Consider the following 19,289-nt stretch of genomic DNA (forward strand, 5'->3'; position numbering starts at 1 on the left):
CTTGTGGAAAAGAAAGTGCATCAGCTGGTTCCCCAACTGCGTCTCCACCTGGGGTTTAGCGAATCCCTGCTCCTGGAACACTATGGGCACTGAGAACATTTTAAATGGTCATAGTTTTCTTTACTTTCAATGTGCGTCCCTTGAAAGGCCCCCGCACCCCCCAACACACCTTTGTTTCTCTTTGAGGGAGAGTAGGGGTGAGTGAATTAGCTAAAGGGAGGGAAATGGCTGCTGGCTGTAATACTGGAAGGAAAATTCCCCCACTGCAGACTAAATGAGGAAAATGGATCCAAAATCTAGCCACAGACTATTTTATGAGACACTGAATTTCCTTTCCTAAAGATCTTCTGAACTAGGATGCAGATTTATTTATCCAGGATGCCTCAGAATTGTGAGTTTCAAAATGAGGGTCGTTAGCCATGAAAGCTGTGCGGTCCAGTGCAGGAGACACTAGCCACAAGGGGCTCATGTGGCTAGTCTGAATTGAGATGTGCTGTAAATGTAAAAAAGACACTAGATCATAAAGACTTGGAATGTAAAAAAGAACAGAAGCTATTTCATCACTGATTTTTAAAAAATCGTAATTGAAATGATAATATTTTGGGTATGTTGGGTTTAATAAAATATATTAAAGTTAATTTCAACCCTAAATTTTTTCCTTTGAGTTAAAAACTTTTTTAAAGCGCTGTGGTCTTGACACAGCACATATTATTATCTCATTTAAGCACTAAGTTCCAGCCAGTGCAGATGTATAGAAAGTTCTGCTCACCATGGTCACTCAGGGAGTCTGGCTGCGGGAGCAGCTGCCATCTTGACCACTGTCAATTACCTTGCCGGAGAGGAAGCCAGACCTCTGGGGGATGCGGCCCTGGTAATTCAATGTTCCGGCCTAAAAATGACACCCCTCTGTTTCTGCTCACAGCTCACTGGCCAGAACTGATCCCCTGGTTCCACTGAACCACAAGGCGGCGGGGCAATCCTAGGAGGTGCCTCAGTGGCAGGGAGCCAGAAATATTTGACAAACAGGTCAAATGACTAGCTTGGTTCCTATCAGCTTTTTTATTCCTTTAAAATATATAGATTAGAATAATAGAAAAAGTAGAAGGGAATAAAATAGGAAATACCAGAGGGCATCACAAAAATTTTAAATTATGGTTGAGGCACAATAAATATTTGTGGAATGATGAAAATTCTTTATGAAAAGGGATCATAGCCATAATGTCTCTTTTGCTTTATCACTAACAAAATGCTTGCCCACTGATTATTTCACGTAGGGTATGACGGGGCCTCATTATGGCTGAAGAAACTGGCTCAGAGAGGTGCATGATCTCTCTAGGTGACCCGGTCAAATGGCAGAGCTGGGACTTGGGACAAGTAAGATAACTGATGGAACTCCTTCAGATCTCTCTCTCTCTTCCCTTATTATTTTCAACCTCAAATCTTAAACTTGCTATGTTTTACTTCTTTAAATAATACTAACATTTACATATACTGAATTTAGTACTATTATCATTCGTTTTTGTAACTACCGAAACTGAGGCTGAAACGGATGAGGTGACCTGACAACGGTTGCTTTGCCACTCTGGCTTATTGATCTGGTTCTACAAAAAACTTGAATCGCATAATGAATAAACTTTGAGGGAACTTCCTATGACTGTTTGGTCTGGGTGGTCTTCACCCAGCAACACCTGCCAGATGCCTTGGGGCCCTTCTTACCATTCAATCTCAGAGGGACAGATACTTTGAGACCCTGCATAGAATCTGGAGTTTCAGTAACCCATGGACATTAAAAAGCAGACAAACAAAAACACTCTGATGTTAACAAGTAGAACCAGATGACTAAATTATGTCAAGGTTACATTTCAAAGATACTATTTCATTTCTATCTTTATGGGGCTTGATGTAAGCTTTTGTAAATGTACTTTTATGAGATTCAGAGATATTTATTTTACATGCCCTTTAAAAAGTGCCAGTATCATAAATAATAACTAACATTTACTTCCTGTTCTGTTATATGCTGGGAATTCTGCTAGACATTAAACATGGATTATTTCATTGAATCCTCACAATGTCAGTGAGGTAAATGTAGGACTCTGGAGGAGAAGAACCTTGACCACTTACTATGCTTGTGGAAGTGACTTCAGCCGGGATTCTCAAGTCCTGGGATCCCACACCTGCTCTCCTCTAACTACAAGTTACTTACAAGCTCTGGTCCTTAGATTCCACATCTGCAACATTCTAACATTGAGCTGAAGGATCTAGAACCCCCTGGAAAAGAGGGCCTTACCTAAGCAGCGCTTAGCACAGTGCTTACCACAATAGAACCACATAAACAGCACTATTATTATTATCCAGATAGGGACCATATCTTTTGAAATGAAAATTGGTGTGTACAGTCTGACAAATGAGAGTTCTCATAGGGACCATGGACAGAGTGTTTGAAATTGGAGCTTCCCTGGAAACTGAATTACAGCATTTCAGTTTGGGTTGCTGGCTTGCTTGCCACTAGGCAATGAAGCAGCACTGATTCCATTTGTCTATTATAACATGGATCATTTTTGTGGAGTGCTCACTATGTACCACACTCTGTGCTAAGATATTTACAACGATCAACAACTTCAGTCCTCGAAACCACCCTATGTGGTGGCTACTGTGATCCTCTCCCATTTCACAGATGAGGAAATGGTCTTCAAGAGATGAGCAATTTCCCCAAGATCTCACTGCTGGTAGAAAATTGAGTCCAAACTCAAAGCCAGTACTTTGACTCCAGCATCCTCATTCTTACACCCTGCTTTCCCTTCTCCAGCATTCTGAGGATTTAGGTTTGGGACACAGGTGAAGAATAAATCCAATCCAGCCCCTGCTTACCTGGAGGATAAGTGCAACATTTGCTTCAAGCTCTTTATAGCCAGTTACCGCTTTTAATCCTCACTTCATCTTTTTGAGACATGTATTACTATTGATGCCATTTAACAGTTGGAGATACTGAGGCTCAGAGAGGTCAGGAAGTTGCCCAAGATCAAAAAGAAAATGTGTAGCAAAGCCAGGATTCAAACTCAGGCCAGTCTGACTTCAAAGCCTTGGTCTTAAGCCAGGCTTTCTTACTCTTGGCACTGTTGACATTTGGGGCTGTTTTCTGTGACAACAAAGGGGGCCTGCCCTGTGCATTGTGAGATGCCTAATAGCATCCTTGACCTCTATGCACTAGATGCCAGTATCACTCCTCTCCCAACTGTAGCAACCAAAATTGTTATTGCCAAATGTTCCCTGGGGGCCAAATTGCTGCTGACAGAGACCTCTGGCTCCTGGCTGACTAGGCCACCTTTGATGCAAGGTTGGGGACTCAGGCAGAAGAGTTGGGGCAGGTGTTCCAGGCTCTGTGTCCCTGATATTGGCCCCCTCTTCACAGTAAAGTACTGACTGGGTCCTGCAGCCTGCTGGAGGGAGCCCAGGACAGTTGTGGGGTCTTTTCTCTCCTGATGAACCTGGTGCGCTCTCACTGGGTAGGTCCCCAGGCGTCAATGTCTCTCCTGCCCAGGGCTGAATTTGTTTGGAGGCCATTAAGGAAGCTGCCCGATGATTATCTCTTGGCTAGAACTTGGCTTTATCTTTAGTCTTAGATTCTAAATGAGACTAATGACCATTTGAGATTCAGATTCCACACCAACTGCCCAGTGCCTTCTTGATCAGAAGGCAGGAAGCCCCTTCTAGCCTGGGTCACTGCTCCCATGTCAACAAATGCAAGTTAGAGACCTGGGAATCATTGCTGATGTCTCTGTTTCAGTGTCCAATTTCAAGTCATCACTAAGACCTTTCTATTTTGGATTTTAAATATAATTTGGATCCTAAAGTCCTGTCCATATCTCACTTCTCCAGTCTAAGCCACCATAGAGTATTACAGTATCCTCTGAAAGGCACCCACTGTGTTCACTCCTGCCTTCCATTCTGTTTTTTACTCTGTGGCTAGAGTAGTCTTTATAAAATGTTAATCTGAATCCACCCACCTACTTACCTCTACATACACATTCCTACTCCTGCCCTAAATCATTCAATGACACTCCTATCTTTCCCCATCACTCTCATTATTTCAGACATATTGGCTTTTCTGTTCTCAAAAGCACCATGTTCCCTCCACCCCAGGGCCTTTGTATATACTGTCCCCTCAGCCTGGGTGTTTTCACTATCCCTCTTGCTGTGGTATCTCTGCTCATCCTTAAGGGAAGTCTTTCCTGAACGCTTCTCATGTGAGTCTGGGTCCAGAGCCATTGTTATGTATTTTTATAGCAGCATTTCTCTCCCTTCCTCCCTCTTATCTCAGCTTGTGTACTTATTTGGGGATTGCTTATTTGTTTAAACTCTTATTCTGCATGAGACTGTAAGCTCCACGATGGGAACGATGTGTCTATTTTTGCTCACCATTATATCCCTAAAGTCTAGTATATTGCCTGGAACATAGCAGATGCCTTATGCATACTTGTTGAATGACTAAATGAGCTCATATAATCATCCCAACAAGCCTGTAAAAACTTTGCCTGTTCCCGGAGCTCTTCCCTGCTCTGATCTCCTCTAGCGCCTGTTCTCATGGCTTTATAAGATGGAGAGCAACAGACTCTGAAAGACATACAGGGCTCTGGAGCCTGACCAACTGGGTTCACATCTCCCTTCTGCCACTTGCCAGTGTGACTTGGGCAAGTTCCTTAACATCTCTGTGCTGTAGTTTCCTCTTCTGTAAAATGTTGATAATAATAGTACCTTCTCATAGGGTGGTTGTAAGCATCAAATAAGTGATCTTCTATAACATTCTTTTCTAAGGGCTTGGCACAGAGGGAGTACCCCATTAATCTTAGTTATTCATATTATTATCAGAAAGAGCATAGATCCTGGGATTAGATGACTCTGGTTTCCTCTCCTATTTGCAAGTTATTCCCTGTGTGATTTTGGACAAGTCATGGCACACCCCTAAGCCTCAGTTTCCCCATCTGTTAAAGGGGCTCTCAAGGCCGACTTCAGAGGGGGCCACTATGAGGTGCGGTAGGATGAGAGTGGAGCACTCAGCCCAGTGTCAGTGCCCAGTAGCTGCCTTCCTGACAGGCTCAACAGGCCCCTATTGCATTTCAGACAAGAAGCTCCTAGAAGTAGGCTTCACGTCTGCCTTATTTAGGGCTCTTGTCCCAGCCCCCTGTACCTGGCACATGGTAGGTGTTCAATGAGAAGTTCTTTACTGACTGAATGATTCAGTAACACAGGGGCCACGCTTCGCTCCTCTTGGTATCCAACTGGAGACTAGTGCAATACCTAGCATCTAATTGCAATAAATGTTTGTTGACAGAATAGATTTTTTTAAATGGCTATTCATTTCTGTTCCCAGTTCCACTTGAGTATCTGAATGAAACTGAAATTTGTTAACTTATCCTTAATCTCTCAAGCCTAGTATTATCTGTAAAATGAGGCTATTAATAATATCCACTTCACAAGAGTGTTCTGACAAGTACATGAAGAGATACGTTTTTGGCATGTGGAAAATGTTAGTTCATTATTATTATTCCCTTCCCTGAGCCTCAGTTTCCTCATCTGTGAAGTGGGCATCCACCCATTCATTTACTCATTCATTACTTAACAAATAAAGTGTCCCTATGCAGGGCATTATAATTAAGACCTAAGGCAGCTAACGAGATGAACAAGCCATGGTCCCCGCTGTGAGGAACTGCATGTGTGCTGTGGAACAGCAACCTGGCAGTACAAATCCACTGAGAAAAGATCCACGGTGTGTGTGAGGTCGATGGGTGCTAGAGTTGTGGGGCTGGGCGTGGTGGATGGGATGAGGACCTCGAGTTTCAGAGAGCTCTCTAAGGAGACTGCAAAAGGCTGTGGTATGACCAACTCAGTGTAATCACCAACATGATGTGGGCTTGAAATGGAGTTGTCCCCTCTGGGCTCCGGTTTTTGCAGCGAGTCTGCCAAATGTGCATCAGTCCTGCTGCAGCCCCACTTTCTACCTTGGCTCCCGGCACATGAGAGAATGGTCCAGGTGTCACGACCAGTTCAAAGAGACACATCCTTCTGAGCCTGTCTTGCCTTCCTCCCCTTCTCCTGGGTCCTGCCTTCTCAGGGGACTGAACAGTGATTTCCCTACACTCTGAATGTGGAACACTGGGTGTCTCCAACAAATGCTGGGTTCCTGCCTGCTTCTCCAAAGACAAGCCTGCCCCTTCCCAAGGTGGACCCCGTGAAGAGATGCTAGGGTATTGGGGATCGGAAGAGGTCAGGCCAGATCTCTGGGCTCCCGTATCCAAGCAGATCATACGCTTGTCTCTGAAGTTCACAGCTGGTTCCAGGGAACTGACTCCTGCTAATCAAACTCATGAGAGACTGAAATATCTAAATTGGAATTTTATATTTAAGGTAGATGTAGTTAAATGTACATATTGGGGTTTGGAGGGACTTTTTGTCTCCAGTGACCAAAATATTTGCACCTGTTACCTGGAGCACTCCTTTGTTTCCAACGGAAAGAAATGTACATGCCAAGGGTATTTAAGTATCAGGGGAGGGTCTGCTGTCAGAGGCCTGCAAAAGGTTAGAAGGATGTCTGAGTCCCAACAGCCCATCCATAGCAGGCCTCAGGGAGGAAGCAAGATTTACGAGGTGAGAGCCCTCCTGGGCCGCTTCTTCTGTCGGGCTTAGGCCTCCCTGCAGTATTTTCTGTCTCGTCAAAGCTGCATTTCATTTTAAATTGCAGCTGAAAGCAGATATTTTCCCTCTTGCCTATTACACCTCTTAATTTGTCTCTCCCTCTGCTGTTATTTGTCTCTATAAAGTGTTTTGCATGAAAGACCCACACAGCACAATTTTGCTTTGCCCTGGGTTAGGCTTAAGAGGGAGGGAAGGCACAGAGAGACTTAAATTTAAGGAGGAAGGTGTGAGGGCTTTGGGGTGGAGACACGTTTCTGGGAATATATACCTGGCAGTGTGTACATATGCGTGTTTTAGGACAGATCTGCTGTATGTCTGTAGGTATGTGTGTGCACATGTCAGTATTTGTATTTATATATGTCTATGTATGCTTTGGTATGATCACTTGGTGTCCATACCTAAATTGTGTGCAAGGATGCACCCATGTGAAATCTCTGCACATATATCTACGCAGAGGAGCGCACATAAACACACGCAGGCATATAGGTACACATGTCACACGGTGTGTGTGGTCTTCTGTGCACACAGCCAGGGTTCTCTCTTCTTCCTTGTCCTCGCACCACTGCGGTTAGCATCTCAGCCTGCCCCACCGAGGGGCCCTGGCCGGGTTTGGGGCTGCGGGAACAGGAAGGCAGAGCAGTGGTCTGCGGGGCTCCAGTGGAACACTGCCTTAGCTCGGTCCACCCGCGGCCACAGCACCCTGGCTTGGCTCGGTCACCTCTTGCTCACAGCCTGCCACCGCAGCACCACCTTGGATCCCGCAGAAGCTCTGGGAGCTCCAGGGCAGGCCCCCAGCTCCCTGCCAGCCCTCGACTGGCACTGAGGACTGAAAGAGGTTACCAAACACAGCCAGGGCCGCCTGACTATCAGGGTCTCCTGGCCCCTCCGGGGGACCAACAACTGGAGCTGCGCTGGCGGGGGGTAGGAAGGGGCTCTGGGTCACTCCCAGTCCAGCAAACGCTGGCCACTAACCAATGGGCGACTGCAGCCCAACGGGGATCCAAGGCAGCCAATGACCTCGCTCCGCTCTCCACCCCCGCCCGCGCCAACCCCGCGCAGCTGGACCATTGGTGCGGGCGGGATGGGGGGGGAGTGTGCGCGGCGCTGGCCACTTGAGGGAGGAGGCGTGGCTTGGAGTGCAGTCTTCGCTCCCCACCCTGGCTTAGGCCCCGCACTCCCTACCCCAGCCGCTAGGCCATTGGCCCAGCTGCGGCGCCGCGGTGGTGGACGGCGGGGCGCGCGCAGTGGGCGTGGTCGGCGGGCGGGGCCGGCGGGAGGCGGGGTCCGGGCGCTGTCTCGGTAAAAGCCCGGGCTGCGGCGGCGGCGGCGGCGGCGGCCGGGCGGGTGTGCGCGCGTGTGGGGCGCAGGCTCGGCGGCGGTGGCGGCGGCTCAGCCTGCGGTGGCGGCGGCCCGTCTGGAGCGGCCGCGGCGAGGACGCCAGCTGCAGCGGGAGAGGCGCAGCAGGGGCTGAGCGCTCCGCGGAGCCGGCAGGCGCCAGGAACAGGTGATCCCAGCGCGTTGCCGAGCCCGACCGAGTTGGCGGGGCGGGAGCCCGCACTCCCGGGTGCAGCTGCAGCCGCCTCGCCGCCGCCGGTCGCGGACGGCTCCCGGCTCCGGACCAGGGCTTGGGTGTCCCTCCGCTCTCGGGGCCCAGGAAGTCCCCGGCTCCCGCAGGCTCAGATGTGACTGCTCCCTCTCCGACGCCTGCTTCCCCGCGGAGCAAAGTTGTGGACGTGTCCTCCTAGCCGAGCCCGGGCGCTGTCGCGACCCGGCGGGGTCGGTGCGCTCTCCGAGAGGCGCTGACACGCCAGCCCGCCACCTCCTCGCCCCCTGAGTCTGCCCCCTCTGGAAACTGCTTCTGAGGCTGAAACTTTGGGCCAAGGGGCTAAGGGCGGCTGGGCGCGGGGACGAGGCCTGCGGGCGCCCCTCCGCGCGGACAGTCTGGGCGCCGCGGACGGCATGTGACGGTCGGGCGGCGGCCGCAGGCTGGAAGGCGCGGGCCCCCGCCGCTGCGAGGAGGGGACTGCGCGGCGGCTGGAGGACAAGCTGCGGCGCGCGGCTGACCGTTGCGGGCCCGGGTCTCGAGCCGTGCCGCCTGGCTCGCCCGGGCCCGCCGAACCGCTGCGCTCCGCCTCGGCGCGGGGGGACTCACTCCAAACTCCCTGAACTAAAGGGGCGGTCCCCGAATTGGCACAACTCTCAGGGGCCCTCACCCCAGGTGGAACCCCTCGACGACCATCCCGCGCCGACCCCCAGCTGGCAAGTGCCTGGTCTCCGAGGGCCCCCAAGGCTGGCGGTTGCTGACTGGCCCCAGCCCCGTCCCAGGCCACGATGCTCATGAGGAAAGTGCCCGTCTTCGTCCCAGCCTCCCCGTGGGGGCTGCGGCTGCCGCAGAAGTTCCTCTTCCTTCTCTTCCTCTCGGGCCTCGTCACCCTGTGCTTTGGGGCCCTCTTCCTGCTGCCCAACTCCTCTCGCCTCAAGCGCCTCTTCCTGGCCCCCCGGACCCAGCAGCCCGGCCTGGAGGTAGTGGCCGAAGTCGCCGGCCATCCTCTGGCCCGCGAGCAGGAGTCGCCTCCCAACCCTGCCCCCGCTGCGCCAGCCCCGGGCGAGGACGCCCCGGGCAGCCAAGCCAATACCCGCCGCAGCAAAGGGTGGCTCCGGCGCACCCACCCCACCTGGCCACGCGAGGAGGCCACGGCGGCCCGGAGCAGAGGCATCGCGGCCCCCAGACCCCAGGAGGAGAGCATCCCCTTTAGCTTTGACTTCAACGCGTTCCAGAGCCGTCTCCGCCATCCGGTCCTGGGGACTAGGGCAGAGGAGAGTAAGGAGCCCCAGAGCCTCATTCGAACCCAGCGGGAGAAAATCAAGGAGGTAAGAACTCTCCTCACCGCTAAAACAAAAGACTCTGTTGTCTTTCCGTCCATTTCCCCTGGTCCCACACACTCTCGGGCCCTGGTCTACTCTGGGCCTTCCAGCTACACTGCACCCTCCTGTCTCCCAAACTTTCCACCTTCCCTTCTCCCTGAGCACTTCCCACTCTGCTCAGTTAATCATCCCCACCCCCGACAGATGGTAGCTGAATCACCTAACCAACTTTTTCCCTAACCCCCAGGCTATGGTTTTTCCAGTCCAGCCCCATGCCAGGTGGTCTTTGCTCTGTCCCTGTGTGGAGTTGTTAGTAAGATTTTTGTGGAGTTGCTAGTAAGGTCCATTAATGGACACCTTCTCTGCTTGCACTGGGCCAAGGGCCACATTCTTTCTCCCTGTGTACCTTTAAGTCCTGACTTCCCCCAAACCCTGTAGGATCTGTTAACTGGAAATCCAGGATCTGGGGGGGTATTTGGGGTCCTGGGGGTATTTTGTAACCTAGCCAGCAACCTACAAGCCAGAGGATGTTGTGCCTTCTTACTGTTTCTGTTGAGCTTTAGAACAATTGTACCTAATTGCATGTGATGCAGGAAGGAATGATCAATAAGGCAGTGGTAATGTTACAGAAGCTGGGAGGTTATTGGCTTAATGAAGCAGGTCTTGAACTTGTTCCATGTAGGGATTATATCAGGGAGGGGTTTCAAAGGATCACTTTGAGTCTGAATCTTAGTTTAAGAAACCAAAAGCAAGTGCAGCCTCACCATGAATTGAAAACTGTTGACAAATGCCACTGGTAACTAAGTATTCTGCTTTTACCACCATTAGAGCTGCCTGCATGAGGGTTTTGCCCAGCAGTGCAGAGGGGGCTGCAGTGACTCCCCCAGGCCACGAGGGGGCTGTGGGCAAGCTGTGGGCCAGGGTCTCCTCCCTAGAAATGTGAGGATGTTCCCCCTTCCCTGTGGACCCAGCAGGAAAGGGCTGCTTCTGCCTGGACTTCTTGGTTTACTGCAAAGGAGTCAGCATGTCTGCCCTGATTTCCAGGGAAAGCAGCCAGTGGGGTCAGAATCTGCCCTGCCAAGACCTACTCAGAGCCAGTGGCCATCTCAGCTGTCCTCCTCTGCTTGTCTGGACTATCCTCCCTCCCAAAGCCCACCTCTCCCTGACTTCTTATATCTGCTGTTTCTCAAGTTGTTCTATGCTAAGTCCTATTTGGAGACTCTGTCTTAACTAGCAATCACAGGACATTTAGTGATGTCAAGATAGGAAAACACAAAGATGAGCCCTTGTTGTGTACATGTACGTTCATGCTCTCTGTTTCCAAATTCTTCTTGAAATCTCAGAGGGTAGTTGAAGGCTGGAACTTGCAGTAGCTAAGGAGGGGACATCATTTCTCCCCTTTTGGTTAAGGAACTGTGTTATTGAATACGCACCTGAACCAGCCACAGCGCCCTTTCTCAAAGATGCCTCTGAACACATTAGGCCTTTCTGCCCTTTCAGATCTCCTCAGAGGTCAGTAACTCTTACATAAATTACATAAAACTGCATGCATGTGGTGTCCAAAACTCTCATCAGATTTTCAAAAGGATCCCCAAAAGGATTAAGAATTAACTACTGTCATTTTCAGAAGAGGTGTTTTCTGCATTTGCATGTACATACGAGACCCATTTCTGAAAGCCTGGGGTTGGGCTCCATAGTAGGAAGGTTGGGCTGGCTGGTGGGAAAGTTGGTTCTGCCCCTCTATGCAAAGGCAGCCTCCCTTGCCAGCAGAGGCTGCAGGCGATGACTTGCTGCAGAGGCTGGGGACTGGTGGGAGCTGTGGAGACTCCTGCTTTGTAGGTGGATGTAAAATAACGTAATGGGTGGAGGTTCACTTTGGTTGCCAGATGTCTGGTCTTCCCATCTGGCATCTCTGTGCACCCCTGGAATAGCTGTAGGTCTACTTGCATGCACCTGCAGTTGGCGTTCAACTACCCTCTTACTATCTTGAAGACCTTAAGCTCCTCAGAATGGATGGGGCTGGACTATAGACACTATTGAAGCCTCTTTTGTTTTGAAGATTATTGTCTCTCTGGGCTTCTTGAGTTTGGCCCACCTCTTCCAAACAACCTGAAAAATGTAGGGCAGAGTTTTTGGTTTAGCTGTTAACACAGAGTTACCCTCTCTGGTGTCCTGCCTGATGAGGAATGCATATGACTCTTGCTGGAGCATGTCTTGATTTCCTTCTCATTTAAATTTCTATCTGTGCCATGCCCAGGGGTAGATTATTTTATAAAGGTGCCTGTTTTCCTAAAAGGGACTGTTGCTTTCCTTTCTGGTTTGTTTATTTCCAGACATGGATTGATTAGACCCCAGGAGCAGAGGGGGAGCTAGCATCAGATAAAAAGGGCTCTGTTCTTATAAGATGAGGTTTTTAAAGTGAAAGTGAACATCGAGAGAGAATCAGAGGGGGTGATAAATGAGAGTGAATGAAGACTGGACACCCAGGCTCTAGATCGTGAAGTGTATTTATAAACATTCTAGTTTGAGAGATGGACATGGATACAAGGTCTGTGCTTATCAGCACAGATAAGATGGGTTGAAACTGCATGTTCTGTGTGTACATTCATCAGGAAACAACCTATCATTAGAATGAACTATTTCTACTCACTTTGCAGTCTTGGAACCTTGGAGGAGGCAATTTAGTGAGAACCCAGAGAACATGGGTTCAAGTCTTAGCTCAACCATCAACTGTGACTTTGGGCAAGCCACCTCCTCTCCTTCCTGGACCTTACCTTTCCTTCTGTAAAATAGGGTGAGGGAGGAGAGAACAGGCTGGTCACATACACACTTGCTTCCCGACCTGGCCTCTAACTAGTTTGCCAGGCTAGTCAGACACTCCTTAGCAGCTTGGGTCTTCCCAGCTGTTTTCAACATGTCTTAGTTCCATGATGTCAGGGACAGTGGTGTGTTGTTGCAAACAGTGGTGGTGGTGGTGTTCACTGTTGTATCCCTAGTACCTAGTCAACAGAAGATATGCATATAATTGATTAAGGTAATTATTCCTATTACCCATTTGAACTTGAACTTTAGAGATGGCATTGAACAGTGACAGTTCCTCAGCTTGGAACCATGAAGAGTAAAGGGGTTGGTGAGACAGTAAAATGGCTTGCTAGCAGCCTTCCCTTTCAGATATGCCGAAAATATAGAAAATTATAATTATATAGGGGATCTCAGCCATAGGTGTGTTTCTTACAGGTTCTAGTTCAACAGACTTTTCTCACTCATGATAACAGTTGGCAGTGTGTAGCCTGTCTGGGTTGCCTCCCAATGAAGGGATCACACTCTATTGGGTCCTACTAAAAATCTTTGGCTGCTTATCTGGGGAAATTCAGTTGTCCCTTCCAGTGAAGGGGGCTTTTGTTACAGGGACTTGGGCAGGCTAGGGGAAGTGGGAACATAGTACTGGAGTGGGGCTGCTCCTACCTAGATGAAGAATGTGGTTTGACTTTCACTCCTACCTGTAGCCTCTCTTCGCAGTGCCTTATGCACCACTGAATGTGGCAGTCCCACCAAGAATTCAAGCTAAGTCCTAGCCACGCCATCAACTCAGACCTTAGTGGATAATTCCTATTCATCACTGGACCTCAGTTTTCATGGTGAAACTCAGAGACTGGCAATTATGAGACTCTTCTCTCTCCCTCACTCCTGCCTGTTCACTGTTTTGTTTCTGAGCACCTAGAATAGGGCCTGATACCTAGTTGGAGCTCAGATACTTGAATGAGTGGCTATAGTAAAGATCTAGAAACTAAAAATTAAGATTGCTAGTGGCAGAGGCTGGGTCTTCTTCCTGAGGGTACCTGGAACTCTGAGAGTCTCAGAGTATGGGTCACAGCAAGGTTTGGCAGCTAAGCAGCTCCATGTCCCAAGAGGCCTTTTAAAAGTTGCAGTAATTTTCCAAGTGCAAGTCTAACTTGAAGGGAGTGGAGAGGTGACAGGCATTAGTCAATCCTTTCCTGCCTGGCTAGCATGCATCTGGAGAATGCCTGGGTCGCCCTGGAGTGCCTGAGCCCTGGCAGGGAGCCCCCCCCCCCGACTCTTGCTCTCTGTGCCTGCTGCATTAAGTCTCCAGGACATTGCTGGTTATGATTTGTGACTATGTCTGAATAAGTCATCTTGGCAAATGATCTTTGTTCCCCATTAATGGAAGGTTCGTTAGTCGTGTGTGGTTTCTCTGTATATCTGATTTATTGCCACTAGCGCCAGGGACAGGTAGGAAAATTGAAAGGCTTTGTGTTCAGATTCATGTGAATCTGAGCTTATGAGATGGATGTTTAAGATAATTAATATTTGGATCACCTTAGATTTAAATAGCTTTCCTTTGAAGAGCTCTGTTTAAGTCGTAAATCCATTGAAGATCTATTTTTCCTTTGTCCTTCAGTTTCACTCTTGTACTGCTCTGTGATACTTTTAATGTAGATAGGAAGGCTGGTCTCTAATAATTGGTCAGGTCCCTTGGGAGACCCTTACCTCCTAAACTCAGGGACACACCTCATCCTTCCTTAGAACTGAGTATTGAGAGTGAAGCTTAGAACTTGTCCTCACCAGGTGTAACACCTGCTGGTTGAGTGAATCTCACTTTCACTTTGCCTTGTACCATCAGTTTAGGGACATAGGTGCAGGCATTCCAGGAGCAACTGCTTCTCAGGCCTCACATCCTTAACTCCGTCTTTAATATTAAGGTCTAGAAACAAATAGTACAATGACTTTTAAAAGTCAGCTGCTTATTTCACACTGTAGTTAGCAGGGGGAGTAAGACTGTAGATTCCCCTGCGGTTTTCAAAGTGACTGATTTACATCCGAGCTCAAGAAATGCCTTTTCTCTAGCTTTCCCTGAAGACTGATCCATGACTCTACTAAAAATAAATATTGTGATATAAATCAGGCATACTTCGCTCAAAGGGACTTACATCTTTTCTCTTATTGAAAAAAATAAATCGGGCTTGCAGAGTGGAAAGCCCTGTGCAGGGAAGCTGTTTGGTAATCTAGGTGGGCACCTAGCCTTGCGGGTACTGCCTCTGGCTTAGGGAAGGTGGCTGCCTCTGCATCCTAAGTTAAGGGAGGTGGTGGGAGCTTGAGGAAATTCTTTCCCTGCCTTGTTTTCGTTGGCCAGGTCAGGAAAGCCTGAGCAAGGGAAAGATGGACAGGATTCAGGAGAATAGTTGCCTCAGGTGAATTTGTGGGTATTTATTACATTACTTCGAAAGAGGGGCCATGCATGCACAGAGCAGGGATGAGTGTCATGAACTCATCAAGGGTTATTGTTATTATTATTCCAGTCCTGTGTACCTGTAGTCCAAAAAGAGCAGGCTTTAAGACCATTCAAACAATAAGCCTTAGTTCTTGATTTCCCACTACCCTGGGGCCATGGCCTTACACAGGTGTTTACATAATTTGGGGAAAAGAAACAACAGACTTTCTTAGCTCTGTATTGTCATGGCAGATGATGATAAGACACCAAATTGGAGCCCCCTTGAAGAATTCTGAGGACTCAAGGACTTTCCCTCCTCATCCTCACTCAGCTCTGGGGCCTACGAAGTAGCCAAAACAGAATAGTTTTGCTTCTCTTAAATGTAGAGTTGATGCAGCTGAGATGACTATAAGTCAGACCTGCTTTTTTATGTCTCTGCCTGCAAAGAGGACAGGAAGCACAGAGACCACCGCTGCAGGCTGTAGCTCAGTGTGGTGCACCAGTTGTAGGCATTTTCTTCCCTGAGAAGGCTGTTTTCTAAGATTTGGGTTGAGAGCTCCCCAACTTGGCAGGCAGGCAGGCAGAAAAGCCCTTTTCACAAGGAGGTCTGAGTATGTCTCTTAACTCTGAATTTTCATTAATTAAAGGGTACCAGGGCAGTTGTCCACATGTTTTAGTGCAGTACCGTTAATGGTAACTTTTATGGGAGAAACTTTGGCATACTGATCCGTGTCCTCCTTGATAGATGAGTGATAATTGTGCTTTTATCCAGCATGCTCTGTATTTCAGCTGCTCCCAAGGTGAACCTTCTAGGCAAACAGTTTTCACTAAATAGCAATCATTTTCTGTGGCTGAAAAATAGGAGATTTTTCTCTCCTCCTTCCACCTCTGCCATGACTTGATGATCACTATAAAATCCCCTGGGTAATACAGGAATGTCCTATGGGCCCCAATAAGTTGTAGAGATAAGACTCAGTATCTGTTCCTTGTTTTCTTGTCTTTTTTTACAAATAAAAACAACACTGTGATGCAGGTACTATTTAAGTATAGCAAAATGCACAGATCTTAAATACATGGTTGGCTGAATTTTAATAAGTGCAGGAAACCATGTAAACCACACACCTATAAAGATATGGAACATTTCCACCACCTCTGCTCCTTCACAGTTAATCTCCCATCAGCTACTTCTCATCCACTGTTTCAGTTTGTTACTAAAGATTTGTTCTACCTTTTCTAGAAATTCAAATGAATGGAGAAGCACAATATATGCTCTCTTATGCAAGGCTTCTTTAACTGAAGATAATGTTTCTGAAATTCATCCACATCATGTCTATCCATATTTTATTCCTTTTTATTGTTATATGTATTCTGTTGTGTGAATATACCCCATTTGTTTATCTGTTTACCTGTTGTTGGACTTTTTGGTTGTTTCCAGTGTTCGGCTATTATGAATAAAGCTGCTATGAGCATTTTATGTACAAGTATCTATGTAGGCATGTTTTCATTTCTTTTTTTTTTTATTGAAGGGTAGTTGACACACAGTATTGCATTAGTTTCAGGTGTACAACACAGTGATTCAACATTTATATACATGATAATTCTAGGTACCAGCTATCACCATACCAAGTTGTTACAATATTTTGACTATATTCCTTATGCTATACATTACATCCCGGTTACTTATTTATTTTACAATTGGAAGTACGTGTATATATATATATATATATATATATATATATATATATATATATATATATATTTTTTGTGAGGGCATCTCTCATATTTATTGATCACATGGTTGTTGACAACAATAAAATTCTCTATAGGGGGGGGTCAATGCTCAATGCACAATCATTAATCCACCCCAAGCCTAATTTTCGTCAGTCTCCAATCTTTTGAAGCTTAAGGAACAAGTTCTTACATGGAGAACAAATTCTTACATAGTGAATAAGTTACATGGTGAACAGTACAGGGGCAGTCATCACAGAAGCTTTTGGTTTTGCTCATGCATTATGAACTATAAACAGTCAGTTCAAATATGAATATTCATTTGATTTTTATACTTGATTTATATGTGGATACCACATTTCTCTCTTTATTATTATTATTTTTAATAAAATGCTGAAGTGGTAGGTAGATGCAAGATAAAGGTAGAAAACATAGTTTAGTGTTGTGAGAGAGCAAATGTAGATGATCAGGTGTGTGCCTGTAGACTATGTGTTAATCCAAGCTAGACAAGGGCAATAAAACATCCACGTATGCAGAAGATTTCTCTCAGAACAGGGGGGGTGAGGTTCTAAGCCTCACCTCTGTTGATCCCTATTTTCTCACCTGATGGCCCCCCTGCGACTGTGCCTGTCTTAGGTTGTTCCTCCCTTGAGGAATCTTACCCGTCTCTGGCTAACCAGTCATCTTCCGGGGCCATACAGGGAAATGTAAAGTTGGTAAGTGAGAGAGAAGCCTTATTGTTTGAAAAGGTTAGCTTTTTACTTCTTTGCATATTTATGCCCTGTGGCTTCTATGCCCAGTATTTGTCTTGAGGTGTCTTTACCCCTTGGAAGAATTATGATACTCGGTAAATTTGATATATAGCACAAATTCTGTTTAAGGGTTGTAATTAGGAAGGAAGAAGAAAAGCTATAGAAGTAGCAGGCGGAAGAAAACCTGGGGAGATTGATTATTTCTTTGACATATCTTCTTGTAGAGTAACTTCAGCATGTATAGTTTTTAAACTACTAAGTAAATTGTGCACACACATTAACATAATAGGAGTATAGTTACGTAACCAAAGCATACCTGTAATTACCAGCCATCTCCAGTGAAACCAAGAAAACCAGTTAGGCACCTTAGGCATTTGTGAAAACTTATCTATGATATGGTGGATAATGTTCAACTGAACTTGAACAGTCTGAGAGAATTCAGATAAATTAAAACAACCCATTCCTGGGGACTGTTCACATCCCATATGTTCTTTTAACAGTAAATAGTCTGTAGTTGTAAGATTTTGGAGTGCTACAATTTGCACTTGTCCTAATTATTGGTTGAGTTCCAACCGTATAGATCCAGTCAAATTTGTTGTTTTACTGTATGCACAGGCCAGCTTAGATATCTCCTTCTTCATTCCCATGGCAAGTCCAGGAATTGGTGGGATGAGTGCATCTACAGCTGTAGCAGTGCGTGGATCTTTGTTGGGGTTTTTTTTGATGATCATCTTCTGGCATGAGTCCTCCCGAGAGTGCTGATGTTGAAAGTTCTTTTTCATATCTTATCTTAGTTCATTTTCGGGGTAGCCAAATTAGGCTTTGATCCTCTGTATAAACACAAACAGACCCTTTGCCTACACTTTTATATGCCCTTTATATCATTGTGTAGAGCTCATTGGAGGTCACCACACAGGAACTGCTTTTTTTTTTTTTTTAACATTAATCTACACTTACATGACGAATACTTTGTTTACTAGGCTCACCCCTATACCAGGTCCCCCCTATATACCCCTTTACAGTAACTGTCCATCAGCGTAGCAAAATGTTGCAAAATCACTACTTGTCTTCTCTGTGTTGTACAGCCCTCCCCTTTCTCCCACCCCCCTATGGATGCTAATCTTAGTACCCCCCTTTTTCACCCCCCCCTTATCCCTCCCTACCCACCCATCCTCCCCAGTCCCTTTCCCTTTGGTACCTGTTAGTCCATTCTTGAGTTCTGTGATTCTGCTGCTGTTTTGTTCCTTTAGTTTTTCCATGTTTTCATTTCTTATGTGTAATTATCTAGGAGTAGAATTGCTGGCTCATAGAGTAGATATATGAAGTAACTTTATAAGAAAATGGAAAAACTTTTTCCAAATAGTTAAGACCACTTTAAATTCCCACCAGCAATGTGTGAGAGTTCTGCATGTTTGTCAACATTTGCTATTGTCCACCTTTTTATATTTAGCCATTCTATATAATATATAGTGATATTTCATTGTGGTTTTTATTTTTGTTTCCCTGTTAATTATTGATATTGAACATCTTTTCATGTGTTTATTTGCCATTTCTATATCTTTCTTTTAAGTGTCTATTCAAATCTTTTGCCCTTTTTTTAAATTAAAAAAATGGGGCTATTTATCATCTTATTGAATTCTTTATATATTCTGGATATAAGTCCTTTGCCAGTATATATATTATAAATATTTACTCCCAGTCTATGGTTTGTCTTTTCATTTTCTTAATGGTGTCATTCAAAGAGAAGTTTCACATTTTGGAGAAATCCAATGTATCAAAATTTCCTTTTATGGTTAGTACTTTCTGTGTCAACTTAAAAAATAAATCTTTGCCTTCCCCAAGGTCATGATGATAGTCTCCTTTTTAATTTCAAAAACGTAGTCATTTTATTTTTTAATTTTAGGGCTCTTACCTACTTCAAATTAATCTTTGTTTATGGTGTGAGGTAGAGGTTGAGGTTCACTATTTTACATTTAGATGTCCAGTTGTTTGGCACTATTTATTTATTTATTTATTTAGGGGAG

At 46.4% G+C, this 19,289-nt stretch overlaps 1 protein-coding gene across 3 annotated transcripts in view; it reads left to right on the plus strand.

Moving 5' to 3' along the window:
* Positions 1-7,990: 7,990 nt before the first annotated feature.
* The window catches only part of MAN1C1 (mannosidase alpha class 1C member 1), a 159,025-nt gene continuing 147,726 nt past the window's right edge, over positions 7,991-19,289 (plus strand). Inside the window, exon 1 of one of the 3 annotated variants that reach the window (XM_036914787.2) lies at positions 7,991-9,561. In XM_036914787.2, the coding sequence (XP_036770682.1) occupies positions 9,022-9,561 (540 nt within the window). In that variant the 5' untranslated portion in view covers positions 7,991-9,021. The remainder of the gene's footprint in view (positions 9,562-19,289) is intronic. The other 2 variants (XM_036914786.2, XM_036914785.2) reach the window with 2 other exon arrangements.

This window comes from Manis pentadactyla, chromosome 4, assembly GCF_030020395.1.
Source record: "Manis pentadactyla isolate mManPen7 chromosome 4, mManPen7.hap1, whole genome shotgun sequence".
Taxonomy (NCBI): domain Eukaryota; kingdom Metazoa; phylum Chordata; class Mammalia; order Pholidota; family Manidae; genus Manis; species Manis pentadactyla.